Raw genomic sequence first — 21,969 nt, forward strand, 5'->3', positions numbered from 1 at the left:
CCTCTGAGGATACAATCTAATCCTACCATAGTCTAATGTCCTACCATAATATTATGTATTTATATAGTACTGACATCTTCTGCAGCACTTTGCAGAGAAGATAGTCATGTTACTGACTTTTCTCAGGGGAGCTCACAATCTAATACCTACCACTATTTTGTGCGAGAGAACACTGGCTAATGTGTGGTTTTTTTTTTTGGGGGGGGGGGGGGGGGGAACATTTCCTACTTGCTTTTTTAGGGTCACTTTACTCATACCCGGGAAGAAAACATGGCCCCACCGACTTTGGGCTGCACTCTTACTAGTAAATTTTAATTGGCCACACCCACTGTATGTTATGGACATGCCCACTGCAGTGTGTGACCACGCCCATTTTTGCCGCCTCGGGGGGGGGGGGGGGGGGTTCATAGGATTGGGGTGCCTAGGGGAGCCCAAACCCTAAATACACCCCTAACTATGACAGCGTCACTTACCGCATCACATCCCCGTACTCTCCCTCGCCACAGCTCGTCCCAGTGGCCATTTAAGTCAATAAGGCATGACACACTGCCTGCAGTGTGACACAATGAAATGGAAGTGTCCCGGGCACCGGACAACTAATGCACAAGCTGCAGTGTCTTACCCTGTGACTCACTGAAAAGCACCGGAAGTCGTGTTATTTTTCTCATCGGTCGCACCATGGCTATAACGCAAAGTGCAACTTTTTGGGTGCAGCGCGAGTGTTCCAAATCCCACCACTACCGCAGTGCACAAGTGTAAAAGTACCCTAAAGGAAAGGAAACCTAAAATGAAACAAATCTGGCCAATTTAGCTTACCTAGAATTTCTTCCAGCCCCGTTGTCCTGCTGGTCCCTCGCTGTTCCACTCAGCAGCTGTCCCATCCGAAATCTGCATGCGCGGCCCTGGGCAGTGCGCCCCATCGATCGTGCTCCTGTGGCTGGAAGCGTTCTGTGCTTATTCAGTGGACCAACTTTCAGAGGGGCACAGCTGCTGAATGGATGAGAGCAGATCGACAATAAGGAACCTGAAGGGCTACAGTGGACTGAGAGACACCCAAAGTAAGTTTAGCTGGCCAGATTTGTTTCAGTTTAGGCAACCTTTAAAGTGGACCTGAACTCTTGCACAGGATAGAAGGAAAACAGAGAAATGCACCCTGTATGTATTTAGAGAGTTAAGCCTGTCTAATTTCATCCTCATCTGTGTCTTAATCACAAGTTGTAATTTGATCTCTCTCCTGTTTTAATACTCCAAAGAGGTAGCGCTCTCAGCTTTGATGATCCCACCCTCTGATTTACATAAACATAGAACACCTGTTCGCCACCTCTTAATTTACAAATAGATATTCCAAGAGGCAAGGCGCTCACGGCGCTTGATAGGTCTATAAGCTATGAATTAAAACAACCTTGAAAATGATACAGAGTAAATTGGTACAACACAGTTCTTATTCCATAAAGTCCTTTTAGCAAGTCCATAAAATAGCATCCGCACAGTAGTTGTTATGCTTCCATACAGGTATAATCTTCAACAATAGGCAAGACAGAGATGGCCACCACCAACACCCTTTGTGTGCCACTCACCGCTCTTTCTGACCAAAAAGGTCAATACACGCCTTGGGACAGTTCCCGGGTCGTCCCCCACCTCTTAGATCAATTCACCTCTCCGATCAACAATATCTCCTTTCAGGGATGATTCTTCTATTAACCACCTCAGAGGAACAAACTCCACATAGTATAATACCGTTTTAAAATTGTTTATTAAAAGTAACAAATACACTCACATGGTCCAATGGTTAAATATCGCTCAGAGTTTTTTGCAACGGGCTCTCCCCCGTATAGGTGGCCTAGGCTGGCAGGCTTCTGACCTCCTGGGCTCACTCCTGGACACCGCCGCGCGCTCAGTGTACCGGGACTCCCCTTCTAGGTCCGTCTCGCCGCCACGCCACTTCGTAGTGTGCTTGTCCGCTTCCGCATCAGGCTCCGCCCTATCGATTTCGTCACACAGTGACTCATCAGATGCCCCTGATGAGTCACTGTGTATCAGATGCCCCTGATGAGTCACTGTGTGACGAAATCGATAGGGCGGAGCCTGATGCGGAAGCGGACAAGCACACTACGAAGTGGCGTGGCGGCGAGACGGACCTAGAAGGGGAGTCCCGGTACACTGAGCGCGCGGCGGTGTCCAGGAGTGAGCCCAGGAGGTCGGAAGCCTGCCAGCCTAGGCCACCTATACGGGGGAGAGCCCGTTGCAAAAAACTCTGAGCGATATTTAACCATTGGACCATGTGAGTGTATTTGTTACTTTTAATAAACAATTTTAAAACGGTATTATACTATGTGGAGTTTGTTCCTCTGAGGTGGTTAATAGAAGAATCATCCCTGAAAGGAGATATTGTTGATCGGAGAGGTGAATTGATCTAAGAGGTGGGGGACGACCCGGGAACTGTCCCAAGGCGTGTATTGACCTTTTTGGTCAGAAAGAGCGGTGAGTGGCACACAAAGGGTGTTGGTGGTGGCCATCTCTGTCTTGCCTATTGTTGAAGATTATACCTGTATGGAAGCATAACAACTACTGTGCGGATGCTAGTTTATGGACTTGCTAAAAGGACTTTATGGAATAAGAACTGTGTTGTACCAATTTACTCTGTATCATTTTCAAGGTTGTTTTAATTCATAGCTTATAGACCTATCAAGGGCCGTGAGCGCCTTGCCTCTTGGAATATCTCTCCTGTTTTAGTTAACTGCCACGGTTGAGACACAGACTAACCAGCAAGGTTCATGGTGAATCAGAACTCACTGGAGTGTGTGAGGGGCTACAATGGTCCAAAAAGCCCCCTTACTAAAATGCTATGGAAAACAAAAGTTTGCTTTCTTAAAACAGAAAGAATTTGCTATAATTCAGGTTGGAGTGAGCTCCGAGATGTCTCACAGTGCATCACTGCTGAATATATGCAAATTAACCTTTGTTGTCCTTAGAAGCTAAACACACCTCCAGATCCGCTGGAATGCAATGATGTGTCAGCTTGTTAATTGGTACAGAGCCATAATAATCCAACATGCATACATACTGTTTGGATTGGTTGATCCTCATCAATGCATGGCTTGGATTAATTTGGCTCTATGTAGTGGGACTTGAAACACCCTGAGGTACAGACTAACCAGCAAGCTCATGGTGAACCAGAACTCAATGGAGTGTGTGAGGGGCTACAATGGTCCACGGTTGAAAAACTCATTTGGTATCAAAGGATATTAACAATATGTCTGCTTCCATGAAAGCAGGAGGTAGATACACTGCAGATTTATTGCAGGATTTGTATCAGCTGTGACAAAGAAATGCTTTTCTTTAAAGGTTATTATGCTGCTGCGTATCTTTTAGAGCAAGAAGTTCTGAGTTCAGGTCTGCTTTAATTACCGCATTAAATCCTTGAACAATTCAAAAAGAATGCAATTGACAAACATTTGCCTCAGCAGCTTACAGTCCAATCCCTGCTTCATAAGGCCTGTGACTCACTAGGAGAGCTTTCCAGCGCTTGTGATTAGCAGCGATTGGCAAAGCAGTAAAACTGTGGATCTCTATGGGGTGGTCCCACTAGCAGTGTCACAATCACAGAACGATCGCAGAATGCTGCTTTCAGCATATTGGAATGTGATCCCAGAGTGATTGCATTAGTGGCTATAGCCAAATCACCATCACTACGGTAATTGGGGTGAAATCGCTTCCACGATTCAGCAAATCATGGGCGCCCTGTAATTGCTACAAAGCACTCGGAGTGGTTCCCAGGCCTCACCGACCTTAGGAGTTTACACCTTAAAGTAATCATCAACCAAAAACAGCCTCCCCATGAACTACTTACCCAGGGCTTCCTCAAGCCCCTTGCCGCCAACACGTCCCACGCTGCAGCTCTGCTCCCAGCCGTCGGCCCGGGGTCCTGCTGGTGCAGAGGCCAACCTCGAGGTAGTCCTCTACTGCACCTGTGTGAGCGCAGCTGTCAATTAGGTCCACGCTGTCCGGAGTGTATTGCGCAGGTGCAGAACTACTGAGCCTGATCAGTACAATCCGGACAGCGTGGACTTGATTGACAGCTGTGCTAACACAGGTGCAGTAGTAGAGGACGATCTTGAGGTCAGCCTCTGCACCGACGGGGGTCCCGGGCCGGCAGCTGGGAGCGGAGCTGCAGCGCAGGACGTGTCGGTGGCAAGGGGTTGGAAAAAAGCCCTGGGTAAGTAGATCGTGGGGAGGCTGTTATTGGCGTATGATTCCTTTAAAATGGAACTGAACTCTTACATAGGACAGAAAGAGAACATATAGAAATGCACCCTGTATGCATTTAGGCCTTGTTCACATCTAAAATCGAAATCACTGACACCAGCGTTTTGAGATTTTTTTTTTGCATGATTATTTTTAGCGCCTCCTGGCGCTTACCTGCGTGTTGTGATTTTTTTGTAAAGCGCTTTTGCAGATCGATTTGTTTTTTCACTTCCTAACACAAGTCAGGAAGTGAACTCTTTGAACCGGAAAAAAATAAATGCAATGTATTTATTATTAAAAGCGCTGGGGAAATCGCCATACAAAGCGCTTTTTCAAGCGTTTTGCGATTTCCTTATACCTTCCATTGAGGCAAATCACTCTAAAAATGGTACAGGCAGCGCTTTGGTGAGCGGATCATAATCGAACCGCTCAGATGTAAACACTCTTATAGGGAATCATCGCACAAGTGCTTTTAGGGGGATTTTAAAAATCGCTGAAAACGCCCTTAGTGTGAACACGCCCTAATGCTGGATACACACCATGCGTTTCCGCGTCTAATGCGTCCGTCGATACACGTCGATTTGATTATTTCCGAGCATTTCCGAGCGCATTTCGATGATTTTTAGGTCGATTGCCATGTAAAGTATGGCAAATTGACCTAACGATCTATCGAAGCTTCAATCGGACATGTCAGAAATAATCGAATCGATGCACATGGTGTGTAATCAGCATTAGAGAGTTTAGCCTGTCTAATTCCCCCTCATCTGTGTATAATCACAAGTTGTAATTTGATCTCTCCCGTTTCAGATGACTGCCAACGGCAGATAAGCTCATTTGAAATCACAGGATGTTAACAATATGTCTGCTTCCATGAAAGCAGGAAGTAGAAACAGTGCAGATATATTGCAGGATTTGTATCAGCTGTAACATATAAATATTTTTCTGTAAAGGTTATTATGCTGTTGCGTTTCTTCTTTTAGACCAGAGAGAAAGTTTTGAGTTCAGGTCCGCTTTAATCCTTGTCTCCTGTCACTAAAGGTGGCCACTAATGATCCAATCTTTTTCATCCAATCTTACCAAATCTATGTAGTATAAAGGTAAATTGAGTAAATATATTGAATGAATCATTTAGAGAGTCCCTTATATTACATTGAAATGGTAAGATTGGATGAGAGAGGTTGGATCATTAGTGGCCACCATAAGGATGACATGAGACAGTGATTAGAGTGGAAAGCTGGCCACTAACAATACAATTTGCTAAACGATCTTTTATGATCGATTGGAAATGATCATTTGTGACCACTAATTGAAAAAAAATGTCCTAACAATCCGATCAGTTTAATAAATTCGATATGATTTTTGGAACGATTCCGTCAATCTGATCAGATTGTTTGTTTGTTTTTGTCCAGTGGTCCCAAACAATCATTTCCGACTGTTCATACAAAGAATCCTTCGTAAATGATTGTTCATCAAATTGTTTTGTTAGTGGCCATATTTAAGGTGCCAAGGACAGTAACAGCCCCATCCCTTTCTAATGGAAACCATGATCGCTATGATGAGACATAGTCGCAATTTTCTTTATTTAAAAAGTGTGTTTTCCTGCAATTTAGCTAGGAAATTAAAGAGTACCAGAGATCAAGGTATAGCAAAAATCGATACTTACCCGGGGCTTCCTCCTGCCCCCTAAACACGTGCGAGTCCCCCGCCGTTCTCCCGTGGTCTGCCGTTCAGCCGCGATCAGCCACGGTAACTTGCTCAGTCACATCAGGTCTGGATCTTCTGCGCAGCAGACCTGGACTGACGTCACTAAGTTACCAGGGCTCATCGCGGCTAAACGGCAGACCATCGGGAGTCACGTATATTAATGGGGCGGGAGGAAACCCCGGGTAAGTATCGATTTTTGCTATACCTAGACTTCTGGTTTCCTTTAAAAAAAAAATTTGAGCAAAGAAATCATAACCAATAACGTGTTATATAATATATACCCAGTATATGGGGATATGAAAAAAGGGATATAGGTCAACAACCTGATGCAAATATTCAATGAACAAGACATTAAATCATTATATCGATTTCAAAAAGAGGTCAGCGCTCACAGTTTTGCCCAAACCCCTGTCACCTGTTCGCCTCCTCTTAGTTTTAAAAAATATGTGCCACAAGAGGTAGCGCTCACGGTGTGCAATTAACCCACCCTAAAGCAATAAAAATCGACAGATTGTATTAACCTTTACATAAAAAACAGAGATTGTTTAGAGCAAGCAAATAACATTAAACGCAAACGGCCAAGTGCAGGAGACCAGAGTTGTCCTCATATGACCCACTGCATAACACTAAATGTCCAATAATTCTTTTGCAAGCTGTGTTCTAGACCATATGCATGAAAAAACCTATGCAGTTAAAAGTCCAAGTTCAAAAGACCTAAAGTCTATTTTACATGAAAATTACATAAAAATTACATAGACCTGACTAATGTCAACATATATGATAAAATATCACTTTCTTCACATAAGTTTTCTCAGGAGCAGCAGTCAGTGTACTTCTAGCGATATCAGACAGGTCACCTGCACCAGCACCCTTTTGTGTGCCACTCACCCCTGTCCTAGACCAACCAATGGTCTATATGAGCCTTGGGACCGTTCCCGGGTCGTCCCCCACCACTCCAGCAAGAGTAATGTCCACACGCCACCAATAGATGGTAATCTTCATATGATGATTGACCTCAGTAAGAAAAAACCTCCATTGCGTGATACTGTTAAAAGCTATTTATTTATAAAAAGCAATTGCACTCACATGTTCCTTGGATAAAATCAGCGTTTGAGTAATTTATATACACGGGCTCTCCCCCGTTTGGTGGCCAGGCTGGCAGGCTTCTATCAGTGTCCCCCCTCCGCTTCCGCCGCGCGCACGGAAAAAACGCTGGGATGGATACCACACGTGCCTCCTCGCCTCTGCTCACCCTAGCGTAGGTTCCCACTTCCGCATCAGGCTCCGCCCGATCGATTTCGTCACTCAGTGACTCATCAGGGGCATGGAGCCTGATACGTATCGTGGGATATTTAAGCCATGACCTGCCCCATTGCGCACGCTCCCAAAGAAAACCCTTTCCTACACAAGCGCCCTATCCATACCATGCAGTTTACACATCTGCCGCCATCTAGGGATAGCAAGTGGTAATTCATCCCAAAAAAAACCCCACATATTGTATGACTATACAGCCTGCGAGTCTGCCGCCATCTAGGGGTTACATTTAGCGTTACATCCCACAAACATTAAAGATATAAGCTAAGTATATTTGATTATCAGCCTATCTATATACACATGCTAATCCTTTCCTATGGCAAGGTTACTCAATATACGTCTGCTATAGTACCCATGTGTATCCAGTCATTCCCGCTCCATTTCCCCACAGAATCCCAGGCCTTGCTTCCATCCCTCACCCCCCAGGGAAATGACTTGTTGATAAAATATAAATATACTCATTTTTGTCCTTACCCCCCCCCCCATAATTTTAATTATATATAGAGCAGGAATAGTTGAACACACATTTACAAATAGATAATGATTTCCATTATCCCATACATCCCAATCAACCCTCAGATATTCCTTCTACAGCTTTCCATGAATCCCCCCCCCCCCCCCCCCATCCATACCAACATACAGGGGAATCAGTCTAGGCTGGCCACACCAACTTGATACTAATCCAGGTTTCTTTTGGGATGCATGTGCACACATCACACCCCTACTCCCCCAGAAAACATACCAAGTCAATGTCTATGTTAAGACCACCCAGTCTCAAGGTACCCATCCTGTGTATCCATCGGGTCTCCTCCTGTGAGACTCTCTTTAGTTTGTTACATCCCCTCCAATTCGGAATAATTTTTTGGAGCCCACAAAAAGATAAATCATTAGGGTTACAATCATGGTGGCTCCCAAAGTGGGCTGAGACACCATGATTTGGGTATCCCTTTTTAATATTGCGCACATGCTCCCCCATCCTTTCCTTAAGGGTGCGGGTAGTTCTACCTATATACTGCCATCCGCATTTACACCAAGCAAGGTATACGACAAACCTATCATTACATGTAATAAACTCCTGAATCCTAAAACTCCTCCCATTGCTAAACGATACCACATTGTTAGTTTTGACACCATTTGCTTCCCTGCAGGCTTTACATCCTCTACATGGGAAAAAACCTGCTGTCTGCCACCCCTGCATTCGCGGGACCTTTTTAGGTTCCACACAGCTGGGTGCCAGGATCTGTTTCAGGTTTTGGGCTTTCCTATAAATGAACTTTGGTTGCGTAGGGATTATACTCCTAAGGGTCAGGTCCGTCTCCAGGATCCCCCAATGCTGTTTAATTATATTTTGGAGTTGTTAATACTGAGTGTTATATCCTGTAATAAAGGCCAGTTCAAACTCACCTCTGCCATTCTCAGCTTGCTTCTCCTCCAAAAGAATCTGTCTGTTCAAAGTCCCTACTCTCTCGATCTCCTCATCCAACTGTTTTTCCCCGTAACCCTTCTCCACAAATCTATTTTTCAGGGTCTCCGCTTGCCTGTAATATTCCTCTACATTCGAGCAGTTACGTTTCATCCTTAAAAACTGCCCCCTTGGTATCCCTCTAATCCATGCCGGATGGTGGCAGCTGTCAGTTGATATATACCCATTCCTATCCGTATCTTTGAAATAAGTTCTGGTCCCCATCAGATTTTCCTCTCTCATAATTTCTAGATCTAAAAACTGAATTTTATCAATACCATATTGCATGGTGAGGGAAATGCCCAAATCATTTTCATTTAATTTAGTTACATATTGTTCCAAATGCTCCCGTCCACCCCCCCATATAAAGAAAAGGTCATCAATGAATCTTCGCCATAGCCTCACCGGACCCCCCTCCCCCAACACTATTTGTTCCCACTTTCCCATGAACAAATTTGCGAGGCTCGGAGCGTAACTTGCCCCCATAGCGCATCCTTTCGTCTGGCTGTAGAAATTTCCACCATGCCAGAAATAGTTCCTTTCTAAAGCAAATTTAAGTAACCTCAGTATATATACCCTCTGTTCATCTTTCACTTTTCCCTCCTTCTTAAAAAAGAAATCAACTGCCTCCAACCCCAATTCATGTTTGATGTTAGTATACAGAGAGGATACATCCATTGTGACCATTATTTCTTCCCCTTTCAATTCCTTCCCTTCTATAATTTGAAGCATGTGCTTGGTATCCTTAAGTATATTGGGAAGTTTTTCCACCATGGGTTTGAGAAACTCATCCAGATATTGTCCCAATCTGTGGGTAACCGACCCTATCCCACTGACTATGGGCCTTCCTGGGGGGTCAGTTTTGTTTTTGTGCATTTTAGGGACCTGGTATATGACGGGTATTCGGGGAACATCCGGAACAATATATTTAAACTCCTCATCCGTAACAAATCCCCTATCCATCCCTTCCCTAAGTATCTCTCTCAGTTCCGCCATATACTTACCTGTGGGGTCTCCCTTCAATCGGGTATAAGCCTCTGTATCCCCTACCAATCTATCCAATTCATTTTTATACTGCAGTTTACTTAGAACCACCACCCCTCCCCCCTTATCTGCCGGCCTAACCACTAAGTTTTTACTCTCCAGCATCTCCTTCGCCACCTCCCTAGTATTTCCATTTTTTTGCTCTGGGATGTTATCCATGTCCCTAATAACCATATTTTTAAAAACCTCAATTGCATTATAATTAGTGTCCTGTGGATTGAATGTGGATTTAGTGCGCAAATTAGTATGTACATATCTATCTGGTTCCTTTTGTCCAAAATTTCGATTAGGACGCCCAGCAAAGTACTTTTTTAAGTGAAGTTTTCGTGCAAACTTGTTAATTTCAATATACGTGGTAAATTTATCCATACCCTGCCGTGGTGCGTACTTCAGACCCTTATCCAATATGGCCAACTCTCTAGTGCTCAAAGTTGTGCCACTGATGTTGAACACCCCCTCCCCCATCACTGCCTCATCCTTTTTGCTCCTCTTCCCCCCCCTTGTGCCGCTATGGCGAAGATTCATTGATGACCTTTTCTTTATATGGGGGGGTGGACGGGAGCATTTGGAACAATATGTAACTAAATTAAATGAAAATGATTTGGGCATTTCCCTCACCATGCAATATGGTATTGATAAAATTCAGTTTTTAGATCTAGAAATTATGAGAGAGGAAAATCTGATGGGGACCAGAACTTATTTCAAAGATACGGATAGGAATGGGTATATATCAACTGACAGCTGCCACCATCCGGCATGGATTAGAGGGATACCAAGGGGGCAGTTTTTAAGGATGAAACGTAACTGCTCGAATGTAGAGGAATATTACAGGCAAGCGGAGACCCTGAAAAATAGATTTGTGGAGAAGGGTTACGGGGAAAAACAGTTGGATGAGGAGATCGAGAGAGTAGGGACTTTGAACAGACAGATTCTTTTGGAGGAGAAGCAAGCTGAGAATGGCAGAGGTGAGTTTGAACTGGCCTTTATTACAGGATATAACACTCAGTATAAACAACTCCAAAATATAATTAAACAGCATTGGGGGATCCTGGAGACGGACCTGACCCTTAGGAGTATAATCCCTACGCAACCAAAGTTCATTTATAGGAAAGCCCAAAACCTGAAACAGATCCTGGCACCCAGCTGTGTGGAACCTAAAAAGGTCCCGCGAATGCAGGGGTGGCAGACAGCAGGTTTTTTCCCATGTAGAGGATGTAAAGCCTGCAGGGAAGCAAATGGTGTCAAAACTAACAATGTGGTATCGTTTAGCAATGGGAGGAGTTTTAGGATTCAGGAGTTTATTACATGTAATGATAGGTTTGTCGTATACCTTGCTTGGTGTAAATGCGGATGGCAGTATATAGGTAGAACTACCCGCACCCTTAAGGAAAGGATGGGGGAGCATGTGCGCAATATTAAAAAGGGATACCCAAATCATGGTGTCTCAGCCCACTTTGGGAGCCACCATGATTGTAACCCTAATGACTTATCTTTTTGTGGGCTCCAAAAAATTATTCCGAATTGGAGGGGATGTAACAAACTAAAGAGAGTCTCACAGGAGGAGACCCGATGGATACACAGGATGGGTACCTTGAGACCGGGTGGTCTTAACATAGACATTGACTTGGTATGTTTTCTGGGGGAGTAGGGGTGTGATGTGTGCACATGCATCCCAAAAGAAACCTGGATTAGTATCAAGTTGGTGTGGCCAGCCTAGACTGATTCCCCTGTATGTTGGTATGGATGGGGGGGGGGATTCATGGAAAGCTGTAGAAGGAATATCTGAGGGTTGATTGGGATGTATGGGATAATGGAAATCATTATCTATTTGTAAATGTGTGTTCAACTATTCCTGCTCTATATATAATTAAAATTATGGGGGGGGGGGGGGGGGGGTAAGGACAAAAATGAGTATATTTATATTTTATCAACAAGTCATTTCCCTGGGGGGTGAGGGATGGAAGCAAGGCCTGGGATTCTGTGGGGAAATGGAGCGGGAATGACTGGATACACATGGGTACTATAGCAGACGTATATTGAGTAACCTTGCCATAGGAAAGGATTAGCATGTGTATATAGATAGGCTGATAATCAAATATACTTAGCTTATATCTTTAATGTTTGTGGGATGTAACGCTAAATGTAACCCCTAGATGGCGGCAGACTCGCAGGCTGTATAGTCATACAATATGTGGGGTTTTTTTTGGGATGAATTACCACTTGCTATCCCTAGATGGCGGCAGATGTGTAAACTGCATGGTAGGGATAGGGCGCTTGTGTAGGAAAGGGTTTTCTTTGGGAGCGTGCGCAATGGGGCAGGTCATGGCTTAAATATCCCACGATACGTATCAGGCTCCATGCCCCTGATGAGTCACTGAGTGACGAAATCGATCGGGCGGAGCCTGATGCGGAAGTGGGAACCTACGCTAGGGTGAGCAGAGGCGAGGAGGCACGTGTGGTATCCATCCCAGCGTTTTTTCCGTGCGCGCGGCGGAAGCGGAGGGGGGACACTGATAGAAGCCTGCCAGCCTGGCCACCAAACGGGGGAGAGCCCGTGTATATAAATTACTCAAACGCTGATTTTATCCAAGGAACATGTGAGTGCAATTGCTTTTTATAAATAAATAGCTTTTAACAGTATCACGCTATGGAGGTTTTTTCTTACTGAGGTCAATCATCATATGAAGATTACCATCTATTGGTGGCGTGTGGACATTACTCTTGCTGGAGTGGTGGGGGACGACCCGGGAACGGTCCCAAGGCTCATATAGACCATTGGTTGGTCTAGGACAGGGGTGAGTGGCACACAAAAGGGTGCTGGTGGAGGTGACCTGTCTGATATCGCTAGAAGTACACTGACTGCTGCTCCTGAGAAAACTTATGTGAAGAAAGTGATATTTTATCATATATGTTGACATTAGTCAGGTCTATGTAATTTTTATGTAATTTTCATGTAAAATAGACTTTAGGTCTTTTGAACTTGGACTTTTAACTGCATAGGTTTTTTCATGCATATGGTCTAGAACACAGCTTGCAAAAGAATTATTGGACATTTAGTGTTATGCAGTGGGTCATATGAGGACAACTCTGGTCTCCTGCACTTGGCCGTTTGCGTTTAATGTTATTTGCTTGCTCTAAACAATCTCTGTTTTTTATGTAAAGGTTAATACAATCTGTCGATTTTTATTGCTTTAGGGTGGGTTAATTGCACACCGTGAGCGCTACCTCTTGTGGCACATATTAAATCATTATATACTATGGCTTATCTTGAGCAAAACTTTACTTCAAAAACCTGCATTACAATGAAAGCAATTAAAATCAAGCTGTGGCCACAAGTTCTCTGGATTTAACCAGGGGTCGAGTCCTGCGTGAACGCGGGTGAACGGCGTCCACCCACTTTTTCTTCAAAGTGAACGCCGTTCACCCTGGCTTGTGTGGAGGGGGGCAGAGCAGGGAAGGCGAGCTATAGGGACAGTGGGGATGGGCGGACATCTCCTCCCCATCCCTCACCTTTGTGCTCCCCTTCCTGCCTCTCCCCTCCAGCGTTTTTAAGTGTCGGGCCGGCGGCGAAAGTGGGCGGAGACTTTCTGCGTTCCAGTCGCATGGGACGCTCCGCTCTGTGTGCGGCTAGTCTGGTCTTCTAGTCGCACACAGTGCGGAGCGTCCCATGCGACTGGAACGAGGTAAGTCTCCGCCCACTTTCGCCGCCGGGCCGACACTTAAAAACGCAGGAGAGGCAGGAAGGGGAGCACAAAGGTGAGGGATGGGGGGGGGGGGAGATGTCCGCCCATCCCCGCTGTCCCTATAGCTCGCCTTCCCTGCTCTGCTCCCTCCGGGTGGGGGGCTGGGGGCACACCTGACTACCTGGGCACATATACACCTGCCTACATATACTGGGGACATATACACCTGCCTACATATACTGGGGACATATACACCTGCCTACATATACTGGGGACATATACACCTGCCTACATATACTGGGGACATATACACCTGCCTACATATACTGGGCATATATACCCCTGCCTACATATACTGGGGACATATACACCTGCCTACATATACTGGGGACATATACCCCTGCCTACATATACTGGGGACATATACCCCTGCCTACATATACTGGGGACATATACCCCTGCCTACATATACTGGGGACATATACCCCTGCCTACATATACTGGGGACATATACCCCTGCCTACATATACTGGGGACATATCCCACTGGCTACATATACTGGGCACATATACCCCTGCCTACATATACTGGGGACATATACACCTGCCTACATATACTGGGGACATATACCCCTGCCTACATATACTGGGGACATACCCCTGCCTACATATACTGGGGACATATACACCTGCCTACATATACTGGGGACATATACACCTGCCTACATATACTGGGGACATACCCCTGCCTACATATACTGGGGACATATACCCCTGCCTACATATACTGGGGACATATACACCTGCCTACATATACTGGGGACATACCCCTGTCTACATATACTGGGGACATATACCCCTGCCTACATATACTGGGCATATATACCCCTGCCTACATATACTGGGGACATATACACCTGCCTACATATACTGGGGACATATACCCCTGCCTACATATACTGGGGACATATACCCCTGCCTACATATACTGGGGACATATACCACTGCCTACATATACTGGGGACATATACCCCTGCCTACATATACTGGGGACATATCCCACTGGCTACATATACTGGGCACATATACCCCTGGCTACATATACTAGGCAACTATACCTCTGGCTACATATACTGGGGACTACTATACTCATGGCTACTTATACTGGGGACACCTATAGACCTGGCTACCTGGGGGTACCTATTTTGGGGGAACTGCTGTCAGATTATCTGCATTTTTGTAGAATCGCTGTTATGTATTTTGGGGAACAGCTGCCAGATTATGTGTATGTTAGGGGAACGGCTGCTGCCAGATTACGTGTATTTTGGGGAACTGCTGCCAGATTGTGTATGTTTGGGGGACCACTACTGCCAGATTATGTCTTCTGGGTGTTACGTGTATTTTGGGTGATCCGCTGTCAGGTTTCGCGTATTTTGGGGAACTGCTTCCAAATTATGTGTATGTTGGTGGAACTGCTGCTGCCACATTGTCTATTTTGGGGGAACCACTTCCATATTATCTGTATTTTGGAGGAACTTCTACCAGATTATGTGTCTTTTTGGTGAAATGCTGTCAGATTACATCAATTTTTGGGGGATACACTACGGCAGAGCTCAAACTTCCTTGGCAGACCTTTTACATCACTGCTAAGGTCATGTATATTTGGCCCCACCCATGACCACGCCCACAGTGTGCTTGACCACGCCCATTGTTTTGGCGCGCCGCGCAGAGGTTCTCCAGGTGAGTCCACTCACTTCTTTTCCCAGGACTAGACCCCTGGATTTAACCACATATATAGTATAATATATTTTGATGCCTGGCATATAAATCATAAAAATAATTCCCTAACATATAATGCACAACTTTTTTTCTCAGGAAACACTGCACTGGCCAAAAAGGTAACCCCACCGCACCAGTCTATTATAAATAACTTTATTTTAAGTGCCATGGTTGGTCACTATAAGGCCTCTTGCACACTGCACGCGATTCCGATTCAGATTCCGCTTTTTAATCAGTTTTTACATCCGATTCAGATTCTGATTTGCAGTTTGCTCCTTGCACACTGCAAATCGTAATCTGAATCGGATGTAAAAACTGATTAAAAAGCGGAATCTGAACTGGAATCGCGTGCAATGTGCAAGAGGCCTAAAACTGTGCATCAAGAGAATCCGAGCTGGTTACACGTGTTTACATACAGCAATACAGTATAACAATCCTAGACTGTCAGCAGCATAGTTACAGGAGAACTGACATGAATAGTGAGAGCCACAGTGAGCAGCCACAGTGAGCAGCACAGGAGGCTGCACGTGTCCATACATCACCAGCTCGAGGCATCCACAGCATGGCAGCTACCCGGCCGGAAACACATCCGAGCGACAGGCGGGCGAAGGTGGTGGACGTGTCTCTGGTCTCTATACTCAGGCGACAGTGACACTTATAGGCAGCACAGCAGACAGGGACGATTAGAGGCATCACACGAAGCATCGAGGAGCCAGCAGCACGTTTGTCAGCCAAGAGGACGTCATTACTTGTGTCCGCAGCGCCCCCTGGTGGCCGTGGTAAAGTAACCTTATTGTGAAAGTTTTATGGATTTTTTGTTGAATGTGTAACTACATAGCTACCCCGTGTGGTACAGCGAATAGGCAAAGGGGGGGAAAGACGATAATTCCCCTGAACTCTCCGGGCGGCCCTTTTCCTGCAGGTGTTCATGTGTATGAGATTCTGATGGGGAGGCGTGAGTGACGTCACCTGTCCCCGCTGCCAATACTCTGCAGCACGGGGGAATATGTATCTGTTACCTCTGATTACCTATACTGGGGATCTTCTGGCTACATATATTGGGGAGTCAGTATATGGTGCAATCAATCCATCATCAGTATAATACATGCAGGGTCTTGTCATAAGACAGATTGCAATATACCCTGCATGTATTATACTGACGATGGTTCGCAGCATATGAACTGGCTTTCTAATACACTGGCAGTAACTACACTGGCAGTAACCTAGGTGGCCGCTGTATCTCCTCTCCCTGAACCTTATTGCTCATTGGATGATCATTTGGCTCGTGAGAACTTTACTTTCATGTGAGTTGAATACTGCAGGGGAGCGCTGAAAACATTTCATTTCTTCTATAGAAACGTGTTTACATACATCAATATAAGAATCCTAGACTGTCAGCAGCATAATAGTTATTATAGAAGAAATCACATGAATAGTGAGAGCCACAGCGGGCTGCACGTGTCCATACAGCTCGAGGCATCCACAGCATGGCAGCTACCCGGCCGGAACACATCCTCCGCGGACACACGAGCGACAGGCAGGCGAAGGTGGTGGACGGGTCTCTGGTCTGGTCTCTGCTCAGGCGACAGTGACATTTGTGGGTAGCAGACGGACGATTAGAGGCATCACACGAAGCATCGAGGAGCCAGCAGCAACCCGTTTGTACAGCAACAAGACCCCGCCTACTCCCTACAGGCATCGCATCTCACGGAGCAAAGAGTGATGAGCTCGCATCTCAGACATGAAACTGTGTCTGGAGCTCCACCTTGTGGCCGTCAGAGATATAACACGTCTGTGAAAAACAGTTTTAGGTAGGCACTCCGGATTATGAGCAGGGTTGCCAACCTAATTTCTAATTTTTTACGGACAAAAGGTCCAAAAAAGCAGGACACACAAACTTTTGGACGGACATGTGGGCGGAGTCAGTAGCGCACTTTTTTTTTAACGAGGGAAGGTCACATTTTTTAAGTGTAGTTTTTTTTTATGCTACATAAATGGGTGCCAAAGGCTATTTATTGACCTATAGCAGGGACAGCAGCTGTTCTGAGCAATGTAGCCTGACAGGCTGAGCCACACACATTACCTGGCTCAGCTAGCTGCTGCAGTGCTCCGCGTCATGCTGGACTAAAGTGGCTGAACACAGGACGAGTCAGGATAGGATCAGAAAGAGCTGCCTGTCATGTGCAGATTCCAGCAGGAGAGGTGATCTGCTTTCAATCAGAGCTCTGCACTCTTTTCACTTTCAGTTTGGAATCGGCAATAGGGCAGAGGAAAGACAAGCTGAGCTGTGCAGGGGAGTGACAGGCTGTCTGTGTGTGTATCTCTCTCTACTGCTCTATTGCGGATTCCGAGCTGATAGTGAAAAAAAAAGTGCAGAGCTTAAATGACCTCTCCTGCTGTGTGTATCCCCACAGCTGGCCGCTTCATGGATACCTGCTGCCCCGGGGAACAAATAGAAGAGGAGGAGAAGAATGAACAAACTGTTCCTTGGTAGTCACTCCTGCACAGCACGCTGTGTGTGCCCTGATCACTCCAATTAGCTGTACTAGTTAGTGTTGTCCGGATCATGAACGATTCGGATCTTTGATCCGAATCTATTTTATGAGTCGATCATCCGAATCATCAAAATGAACGATTCGGATCGCAAAAGGGGCGGGGCAAGGAGCGACACGCCCCCCTCTCAGCGGGCAGCGGGGTCTTGGAAGCACTGAGCAGAGATGGATCGCTCTGTTGTATGGGAGCCAGCCTTGCAGGGAGACAGGTAGATGAGAGAGAGGGGACATGGGTGCCACTGCCAGATATGTGTAGAGCACATATACTGGCTATAACGTGCTGCCCATTATAGGCTGGCTGTTCCGTAGTGCTGCACAGTGATCACATTGGAAGCTTTTGGCTCAGCACAGCTCAGTGACTTTGCAGACAGTGTGATTGAAAGGCAATATAATCCTCCTGCACTCGGCACTAAACAGCTGCACTTATCTTCTGGGAATGCTTTCTTTCACTGTGCGACCTTTTCTTTCAAAGTGTACAGATGAACATATAGGTGAAATATATGTAAAGCATATGACTGCAGCATGTGGGTATTACGTGCAAACATTTCTGCTCTCTGCTCATCCCTCCTCCCTTCTCTGTCCACTCCCTGCCCTCTGTCCATCTTCTCCCCTTCTCTGTGTGTCCACTCCCTCCCCTTCTCCTGCCCACAGACCTGTCCTGCTGTTCATTTCACCCCCGAATGCTTCCTGTAGTAAAATGATCCGAGATTCGGATCAAAGATCCGGATCTCTTCAATGATCCGATTCGAATCATCCGGATCATTGAAAAGATCCGAACTTCCCATCTCTAGTACTAGTCTCAGTCTGGACGGAGTTTCTATGTGGGCGGGCTCACTGGGCAGCATCTCTCTCTCGCTCTACTTCATTGGCTGGAGAGAGGTTCCTGAGCAAAGAAGAGACTTACTGATTGGATGGAGGGCGGGACAAAAGAGAAAGAGGAGACCTTGACTGCAACAAGAGTTTGTTTGGACGGACGCCTGTCCCAAAATGACGGACACTACGGACAGGGATTTTTAAGTGTCATTTGGACGGACTGTCCGTCCAAATACGGACGCTTGGCAACCCTGATTATGAGATATCATTACCTACACGTAAAATAGATACAACTTAGAGATAGTTAGCTACATATACATATATATATATATATATATATATATATATATATATATATACATATATATATATATATATATATATATCCCCTGCAACATTCTGGTTTAGCTTTCCTGAACTGTGTTTCCTAAACGCTCATCTCCCACCGTGCAGGCGCTAAGTACAGCTCTTGCTTGCACAGTTCTACGGAGCCACGTGCACGGCTCCCTGCTACTGCACAGACGCGCATCCTACTGGCGCCCATGCAGTGCAACCATGTTTGTACATGGAGGGGATCGTGGCTGGGAGGAATAGAGTCCCGGCGAGCAACTGAGAGGGTCAATCAGTCTCAGGGAAGCCTGTGGAACATCCAGAGGCCTCCTTCTACAGTTCAGTTTAGATCTGAAAGGTTCCCGTGAATGACTCTATGTCTAACCCTGCACAATCATAAGATGTTATGTGCATTTAAATATAAATTACACAATCCAGCAGAGGGAAAGAGTGTTCAATAAACAGCTAATTCACTGTATAACCAAAGTGTATTGCTAGAAACAATTAATCGCACAGGAGTACAGGTACAATGTGCCACAATATGTGTGATGTTACCGGCGTGGTGACACTATACCACATGGGTGGTCTGAGGAGTGCTACCAGTAGATGATAATATGAATTATGTTACATTTATTGTACTGCATATATATTTTATTTATGTATATTAAAGGCGTGTATTGTCATTGCTTCATAGCCATCACCTGTTTTTCTGCACCTTATTGGTTTTTGCCACATGGATTGTGGTGCTATGTATTTTTCACAGGATTTATGACACCCTTACCCCTGATATGTGACCAGACTTTATTCTAATTATTACAATCACGTGGATTCATTGCTGGTGATTTGTTCTCAAATATTTTTATTTTACTTGTTGATTTTGAACTTAATAAAGATTGTACAGCAGGCCTGAACGATAAATCGAATGTAAACCAAAATCAAGATCACAATTTCATAATCATCAAAGCGGCGATTTCTGCTATGACGTCATTACCGCATGGGGACGTTCGAAGAAGTGGCTTCAAACTTCCCACAAGTTCCGGTGTGTGCTTCCCGCAGTATCGGCAGCATTGGACATACCTTCTGACACAAGTCAAACGCTGTCTGTCCTCTAGCCATCTGTCGGATCTTGTGCACGGCATACTTCCTGGTTCTTGTATGTCACATGACATACAGGAAGTATGCCGGGCATGCAGGAGGCAAAGTGGATAGACGGGCAACGCTGGGTCCGTGCTGGATGGTATGTCCAGCACTGCTGCCGTTTGGGGGACGGAGGGGGCACATAGAGAAACACAGAGCGGGCAAAGAGGATACACAGAGAGACAGAGCAGGCACAAAGAGAGACACAGAGGGGGCACAGAGAGAGAGACACAGAGGGTGCACAAAGAGAGAGGCGCACAGAGAGACACAAAGGGGACACAGATAAAGACAAAGGAGGCACAAAAAGAGACAGAGGGTGCACAAAGAGAGACAGAGGGTGCAGAAAAAGAGACAGGGGGACAGAGAAACCCAGAGGGGGAACAAACAGGCACAGAGGGAAAACAAAGCTTTATTTGAAGGATACCGTAAATTGAAATTGTGCTTTCATACAGAAATCTCTCGATTTAAATTCTTCCTAAAATCGTACAGGCCTATTGGGTATTATACAACAGAGCTCCCCAATCCTGTCCTCAGGGGCGCTGCCAGGCACAAAGCAGACCAAGCAGCCGCTTGGGGCCTCATGTTTTTAGGGGCCTCGGAGGCTCCATGACGTCATCATGATGTCACATTGTCCGCGCCGCAGCCCCGCTCCAGCCTGCCTGCATAATTTTGAAGCAGGCAGAGCAGGGCTACGGTAAGATGGCGTCCGAAGCCCTGTACTGGAGACTATTTGTGTCTCCAGTACAGGGCTTCGGCCGCCATCTTTCCGGAGCCCTGCTATTCAATTCAGCGCGGGAGATATGCAGGAGGATCGTCTGGGGAGCTGCACACCAGAGGCCGGCCGGGTAAGGGGACTTCTGTTAGGTGAGTAAATGAAATGTGGCCCAACTTGCGTTTGTTTTCTGCTAAAATGTGGCCCAAATTGTGTTTGTTTTCTGCTAAAATGTGGCCCAAATTGTGTTTGTTTTCTGCTAAAATGTGGCCCAAATTGCGTTTGTTTTCGGCTATAACTGTAGTCATCAGAATTATTATTTTAGATAGATTATTATCATTATTATTATCATTGAATCATGTAGCGCCAACATATTCCATAGCGTTGCACAAAGTAAGAAACAATCATGGGTATAAAATAATACAGACAACGGTGTACAGTCATATACAAAATACAGAGTTGGTATACTACACAGAATTGGTAATGACAGTGTGAAAATTAATATGAATAAATGTGTACCAAATTTCAAGACAGAAAAGGGTGAGAGAGCACAGCCCTTGCGAGCTTACATTATAAGGAAATGGGTGGAGGGGGACAAGAGGTGGGGTAGTATACAACATTCATACCTAGTAGCAGTGTGTTTAGGTTATCTAGTAGGAGTACAAATCAATATGCAGGCTAATCAATATACAAAGGAATCAACATCATATATTAAAGCAACATAATGTACAGCTATATGCAATGGTCTCATACAGTGGTGTATGCAAAATTAGATCACTCATAGATTTGGCTCATGAACATATATCTTCAAAGAGCAGCTAGATAATAGTTCTTATATTAGTACACAAGGAGCGAGTGCAAACAAAGCACACATGTCCAATCATGAAGAAAGCAGAATGATCAGTCAATAATGCAATCCAAGCAGCAGCCAAGGAGGAGAATCCTTTACCCTTTGAAAAAGGTAGTAATCCGGAACAGTGCTGTCAGGGTACTTGGATTGCATTATTGACTGATCACTCTGCCTGGTTCATGATTGGACATTTATGCTTTGTTCACACTGGCTCCTTGTGTACTAATATAAGGACTACTGTGTTATCCTGCTGCTCTTTGAAGATATATGTTGATGAGACACATCTATGAGTGATCTAATTTTGTATACACCACTGTATGAGACCATTGTATATAGCTGTACATT

At 45.3% G+C, this 21,969-nt stretch overlaps 1 protein-coding gene across 2 annotated transcripts in view; it reads right to left on the bottom strand.

Annotated features, from left to right (window-relative positions):
* LOC137531802 (A disintegrin and metalloproteinase with thrombospondin motifs 9-like) overlaps positions 1–16,907 on the bottom strand; it is a 42,382-nt gene extending 25,475 nt beyond the window's left edge. The window contains exon 1 of one of the 2 annotated variants that reach the window (XR_011023760.1): positions 817–877. Coding sequence is in view for 1 of the 2 variants with exons in the window: in XM_068251766.1 (XP_068107867.1) it covers positions 16,659–16,825 (167 nt within the window). In the remaining variant the exon portion in view is untranslated. Of the gene's footprint in view, positions 1–816; positions 878–16,658 lie in introns of those variants that run through there. The other variant, XM_068251766.1, reaches the window with a different exon arrangement.
* Positions 16,908–21,969: the final 5,062 nt, after the last annotated feature.

The sequence above is a fragment of the Hyperolius riggenbachi genome, chromosome 9 (genome assembly GCF_040937935.1).
Source record: "Hyperolius riggenbachi isolate aHypRig1 chromosome 9, aHypRig1.pri, whole genome shotgun sequence".
NCBI classification, from domain to species: Eukaryota; Metazoa; Chordata; class Amphibia; order Anura; family Hyperoliidae; genus Hyperolius; species Hyperolius riggenbachi.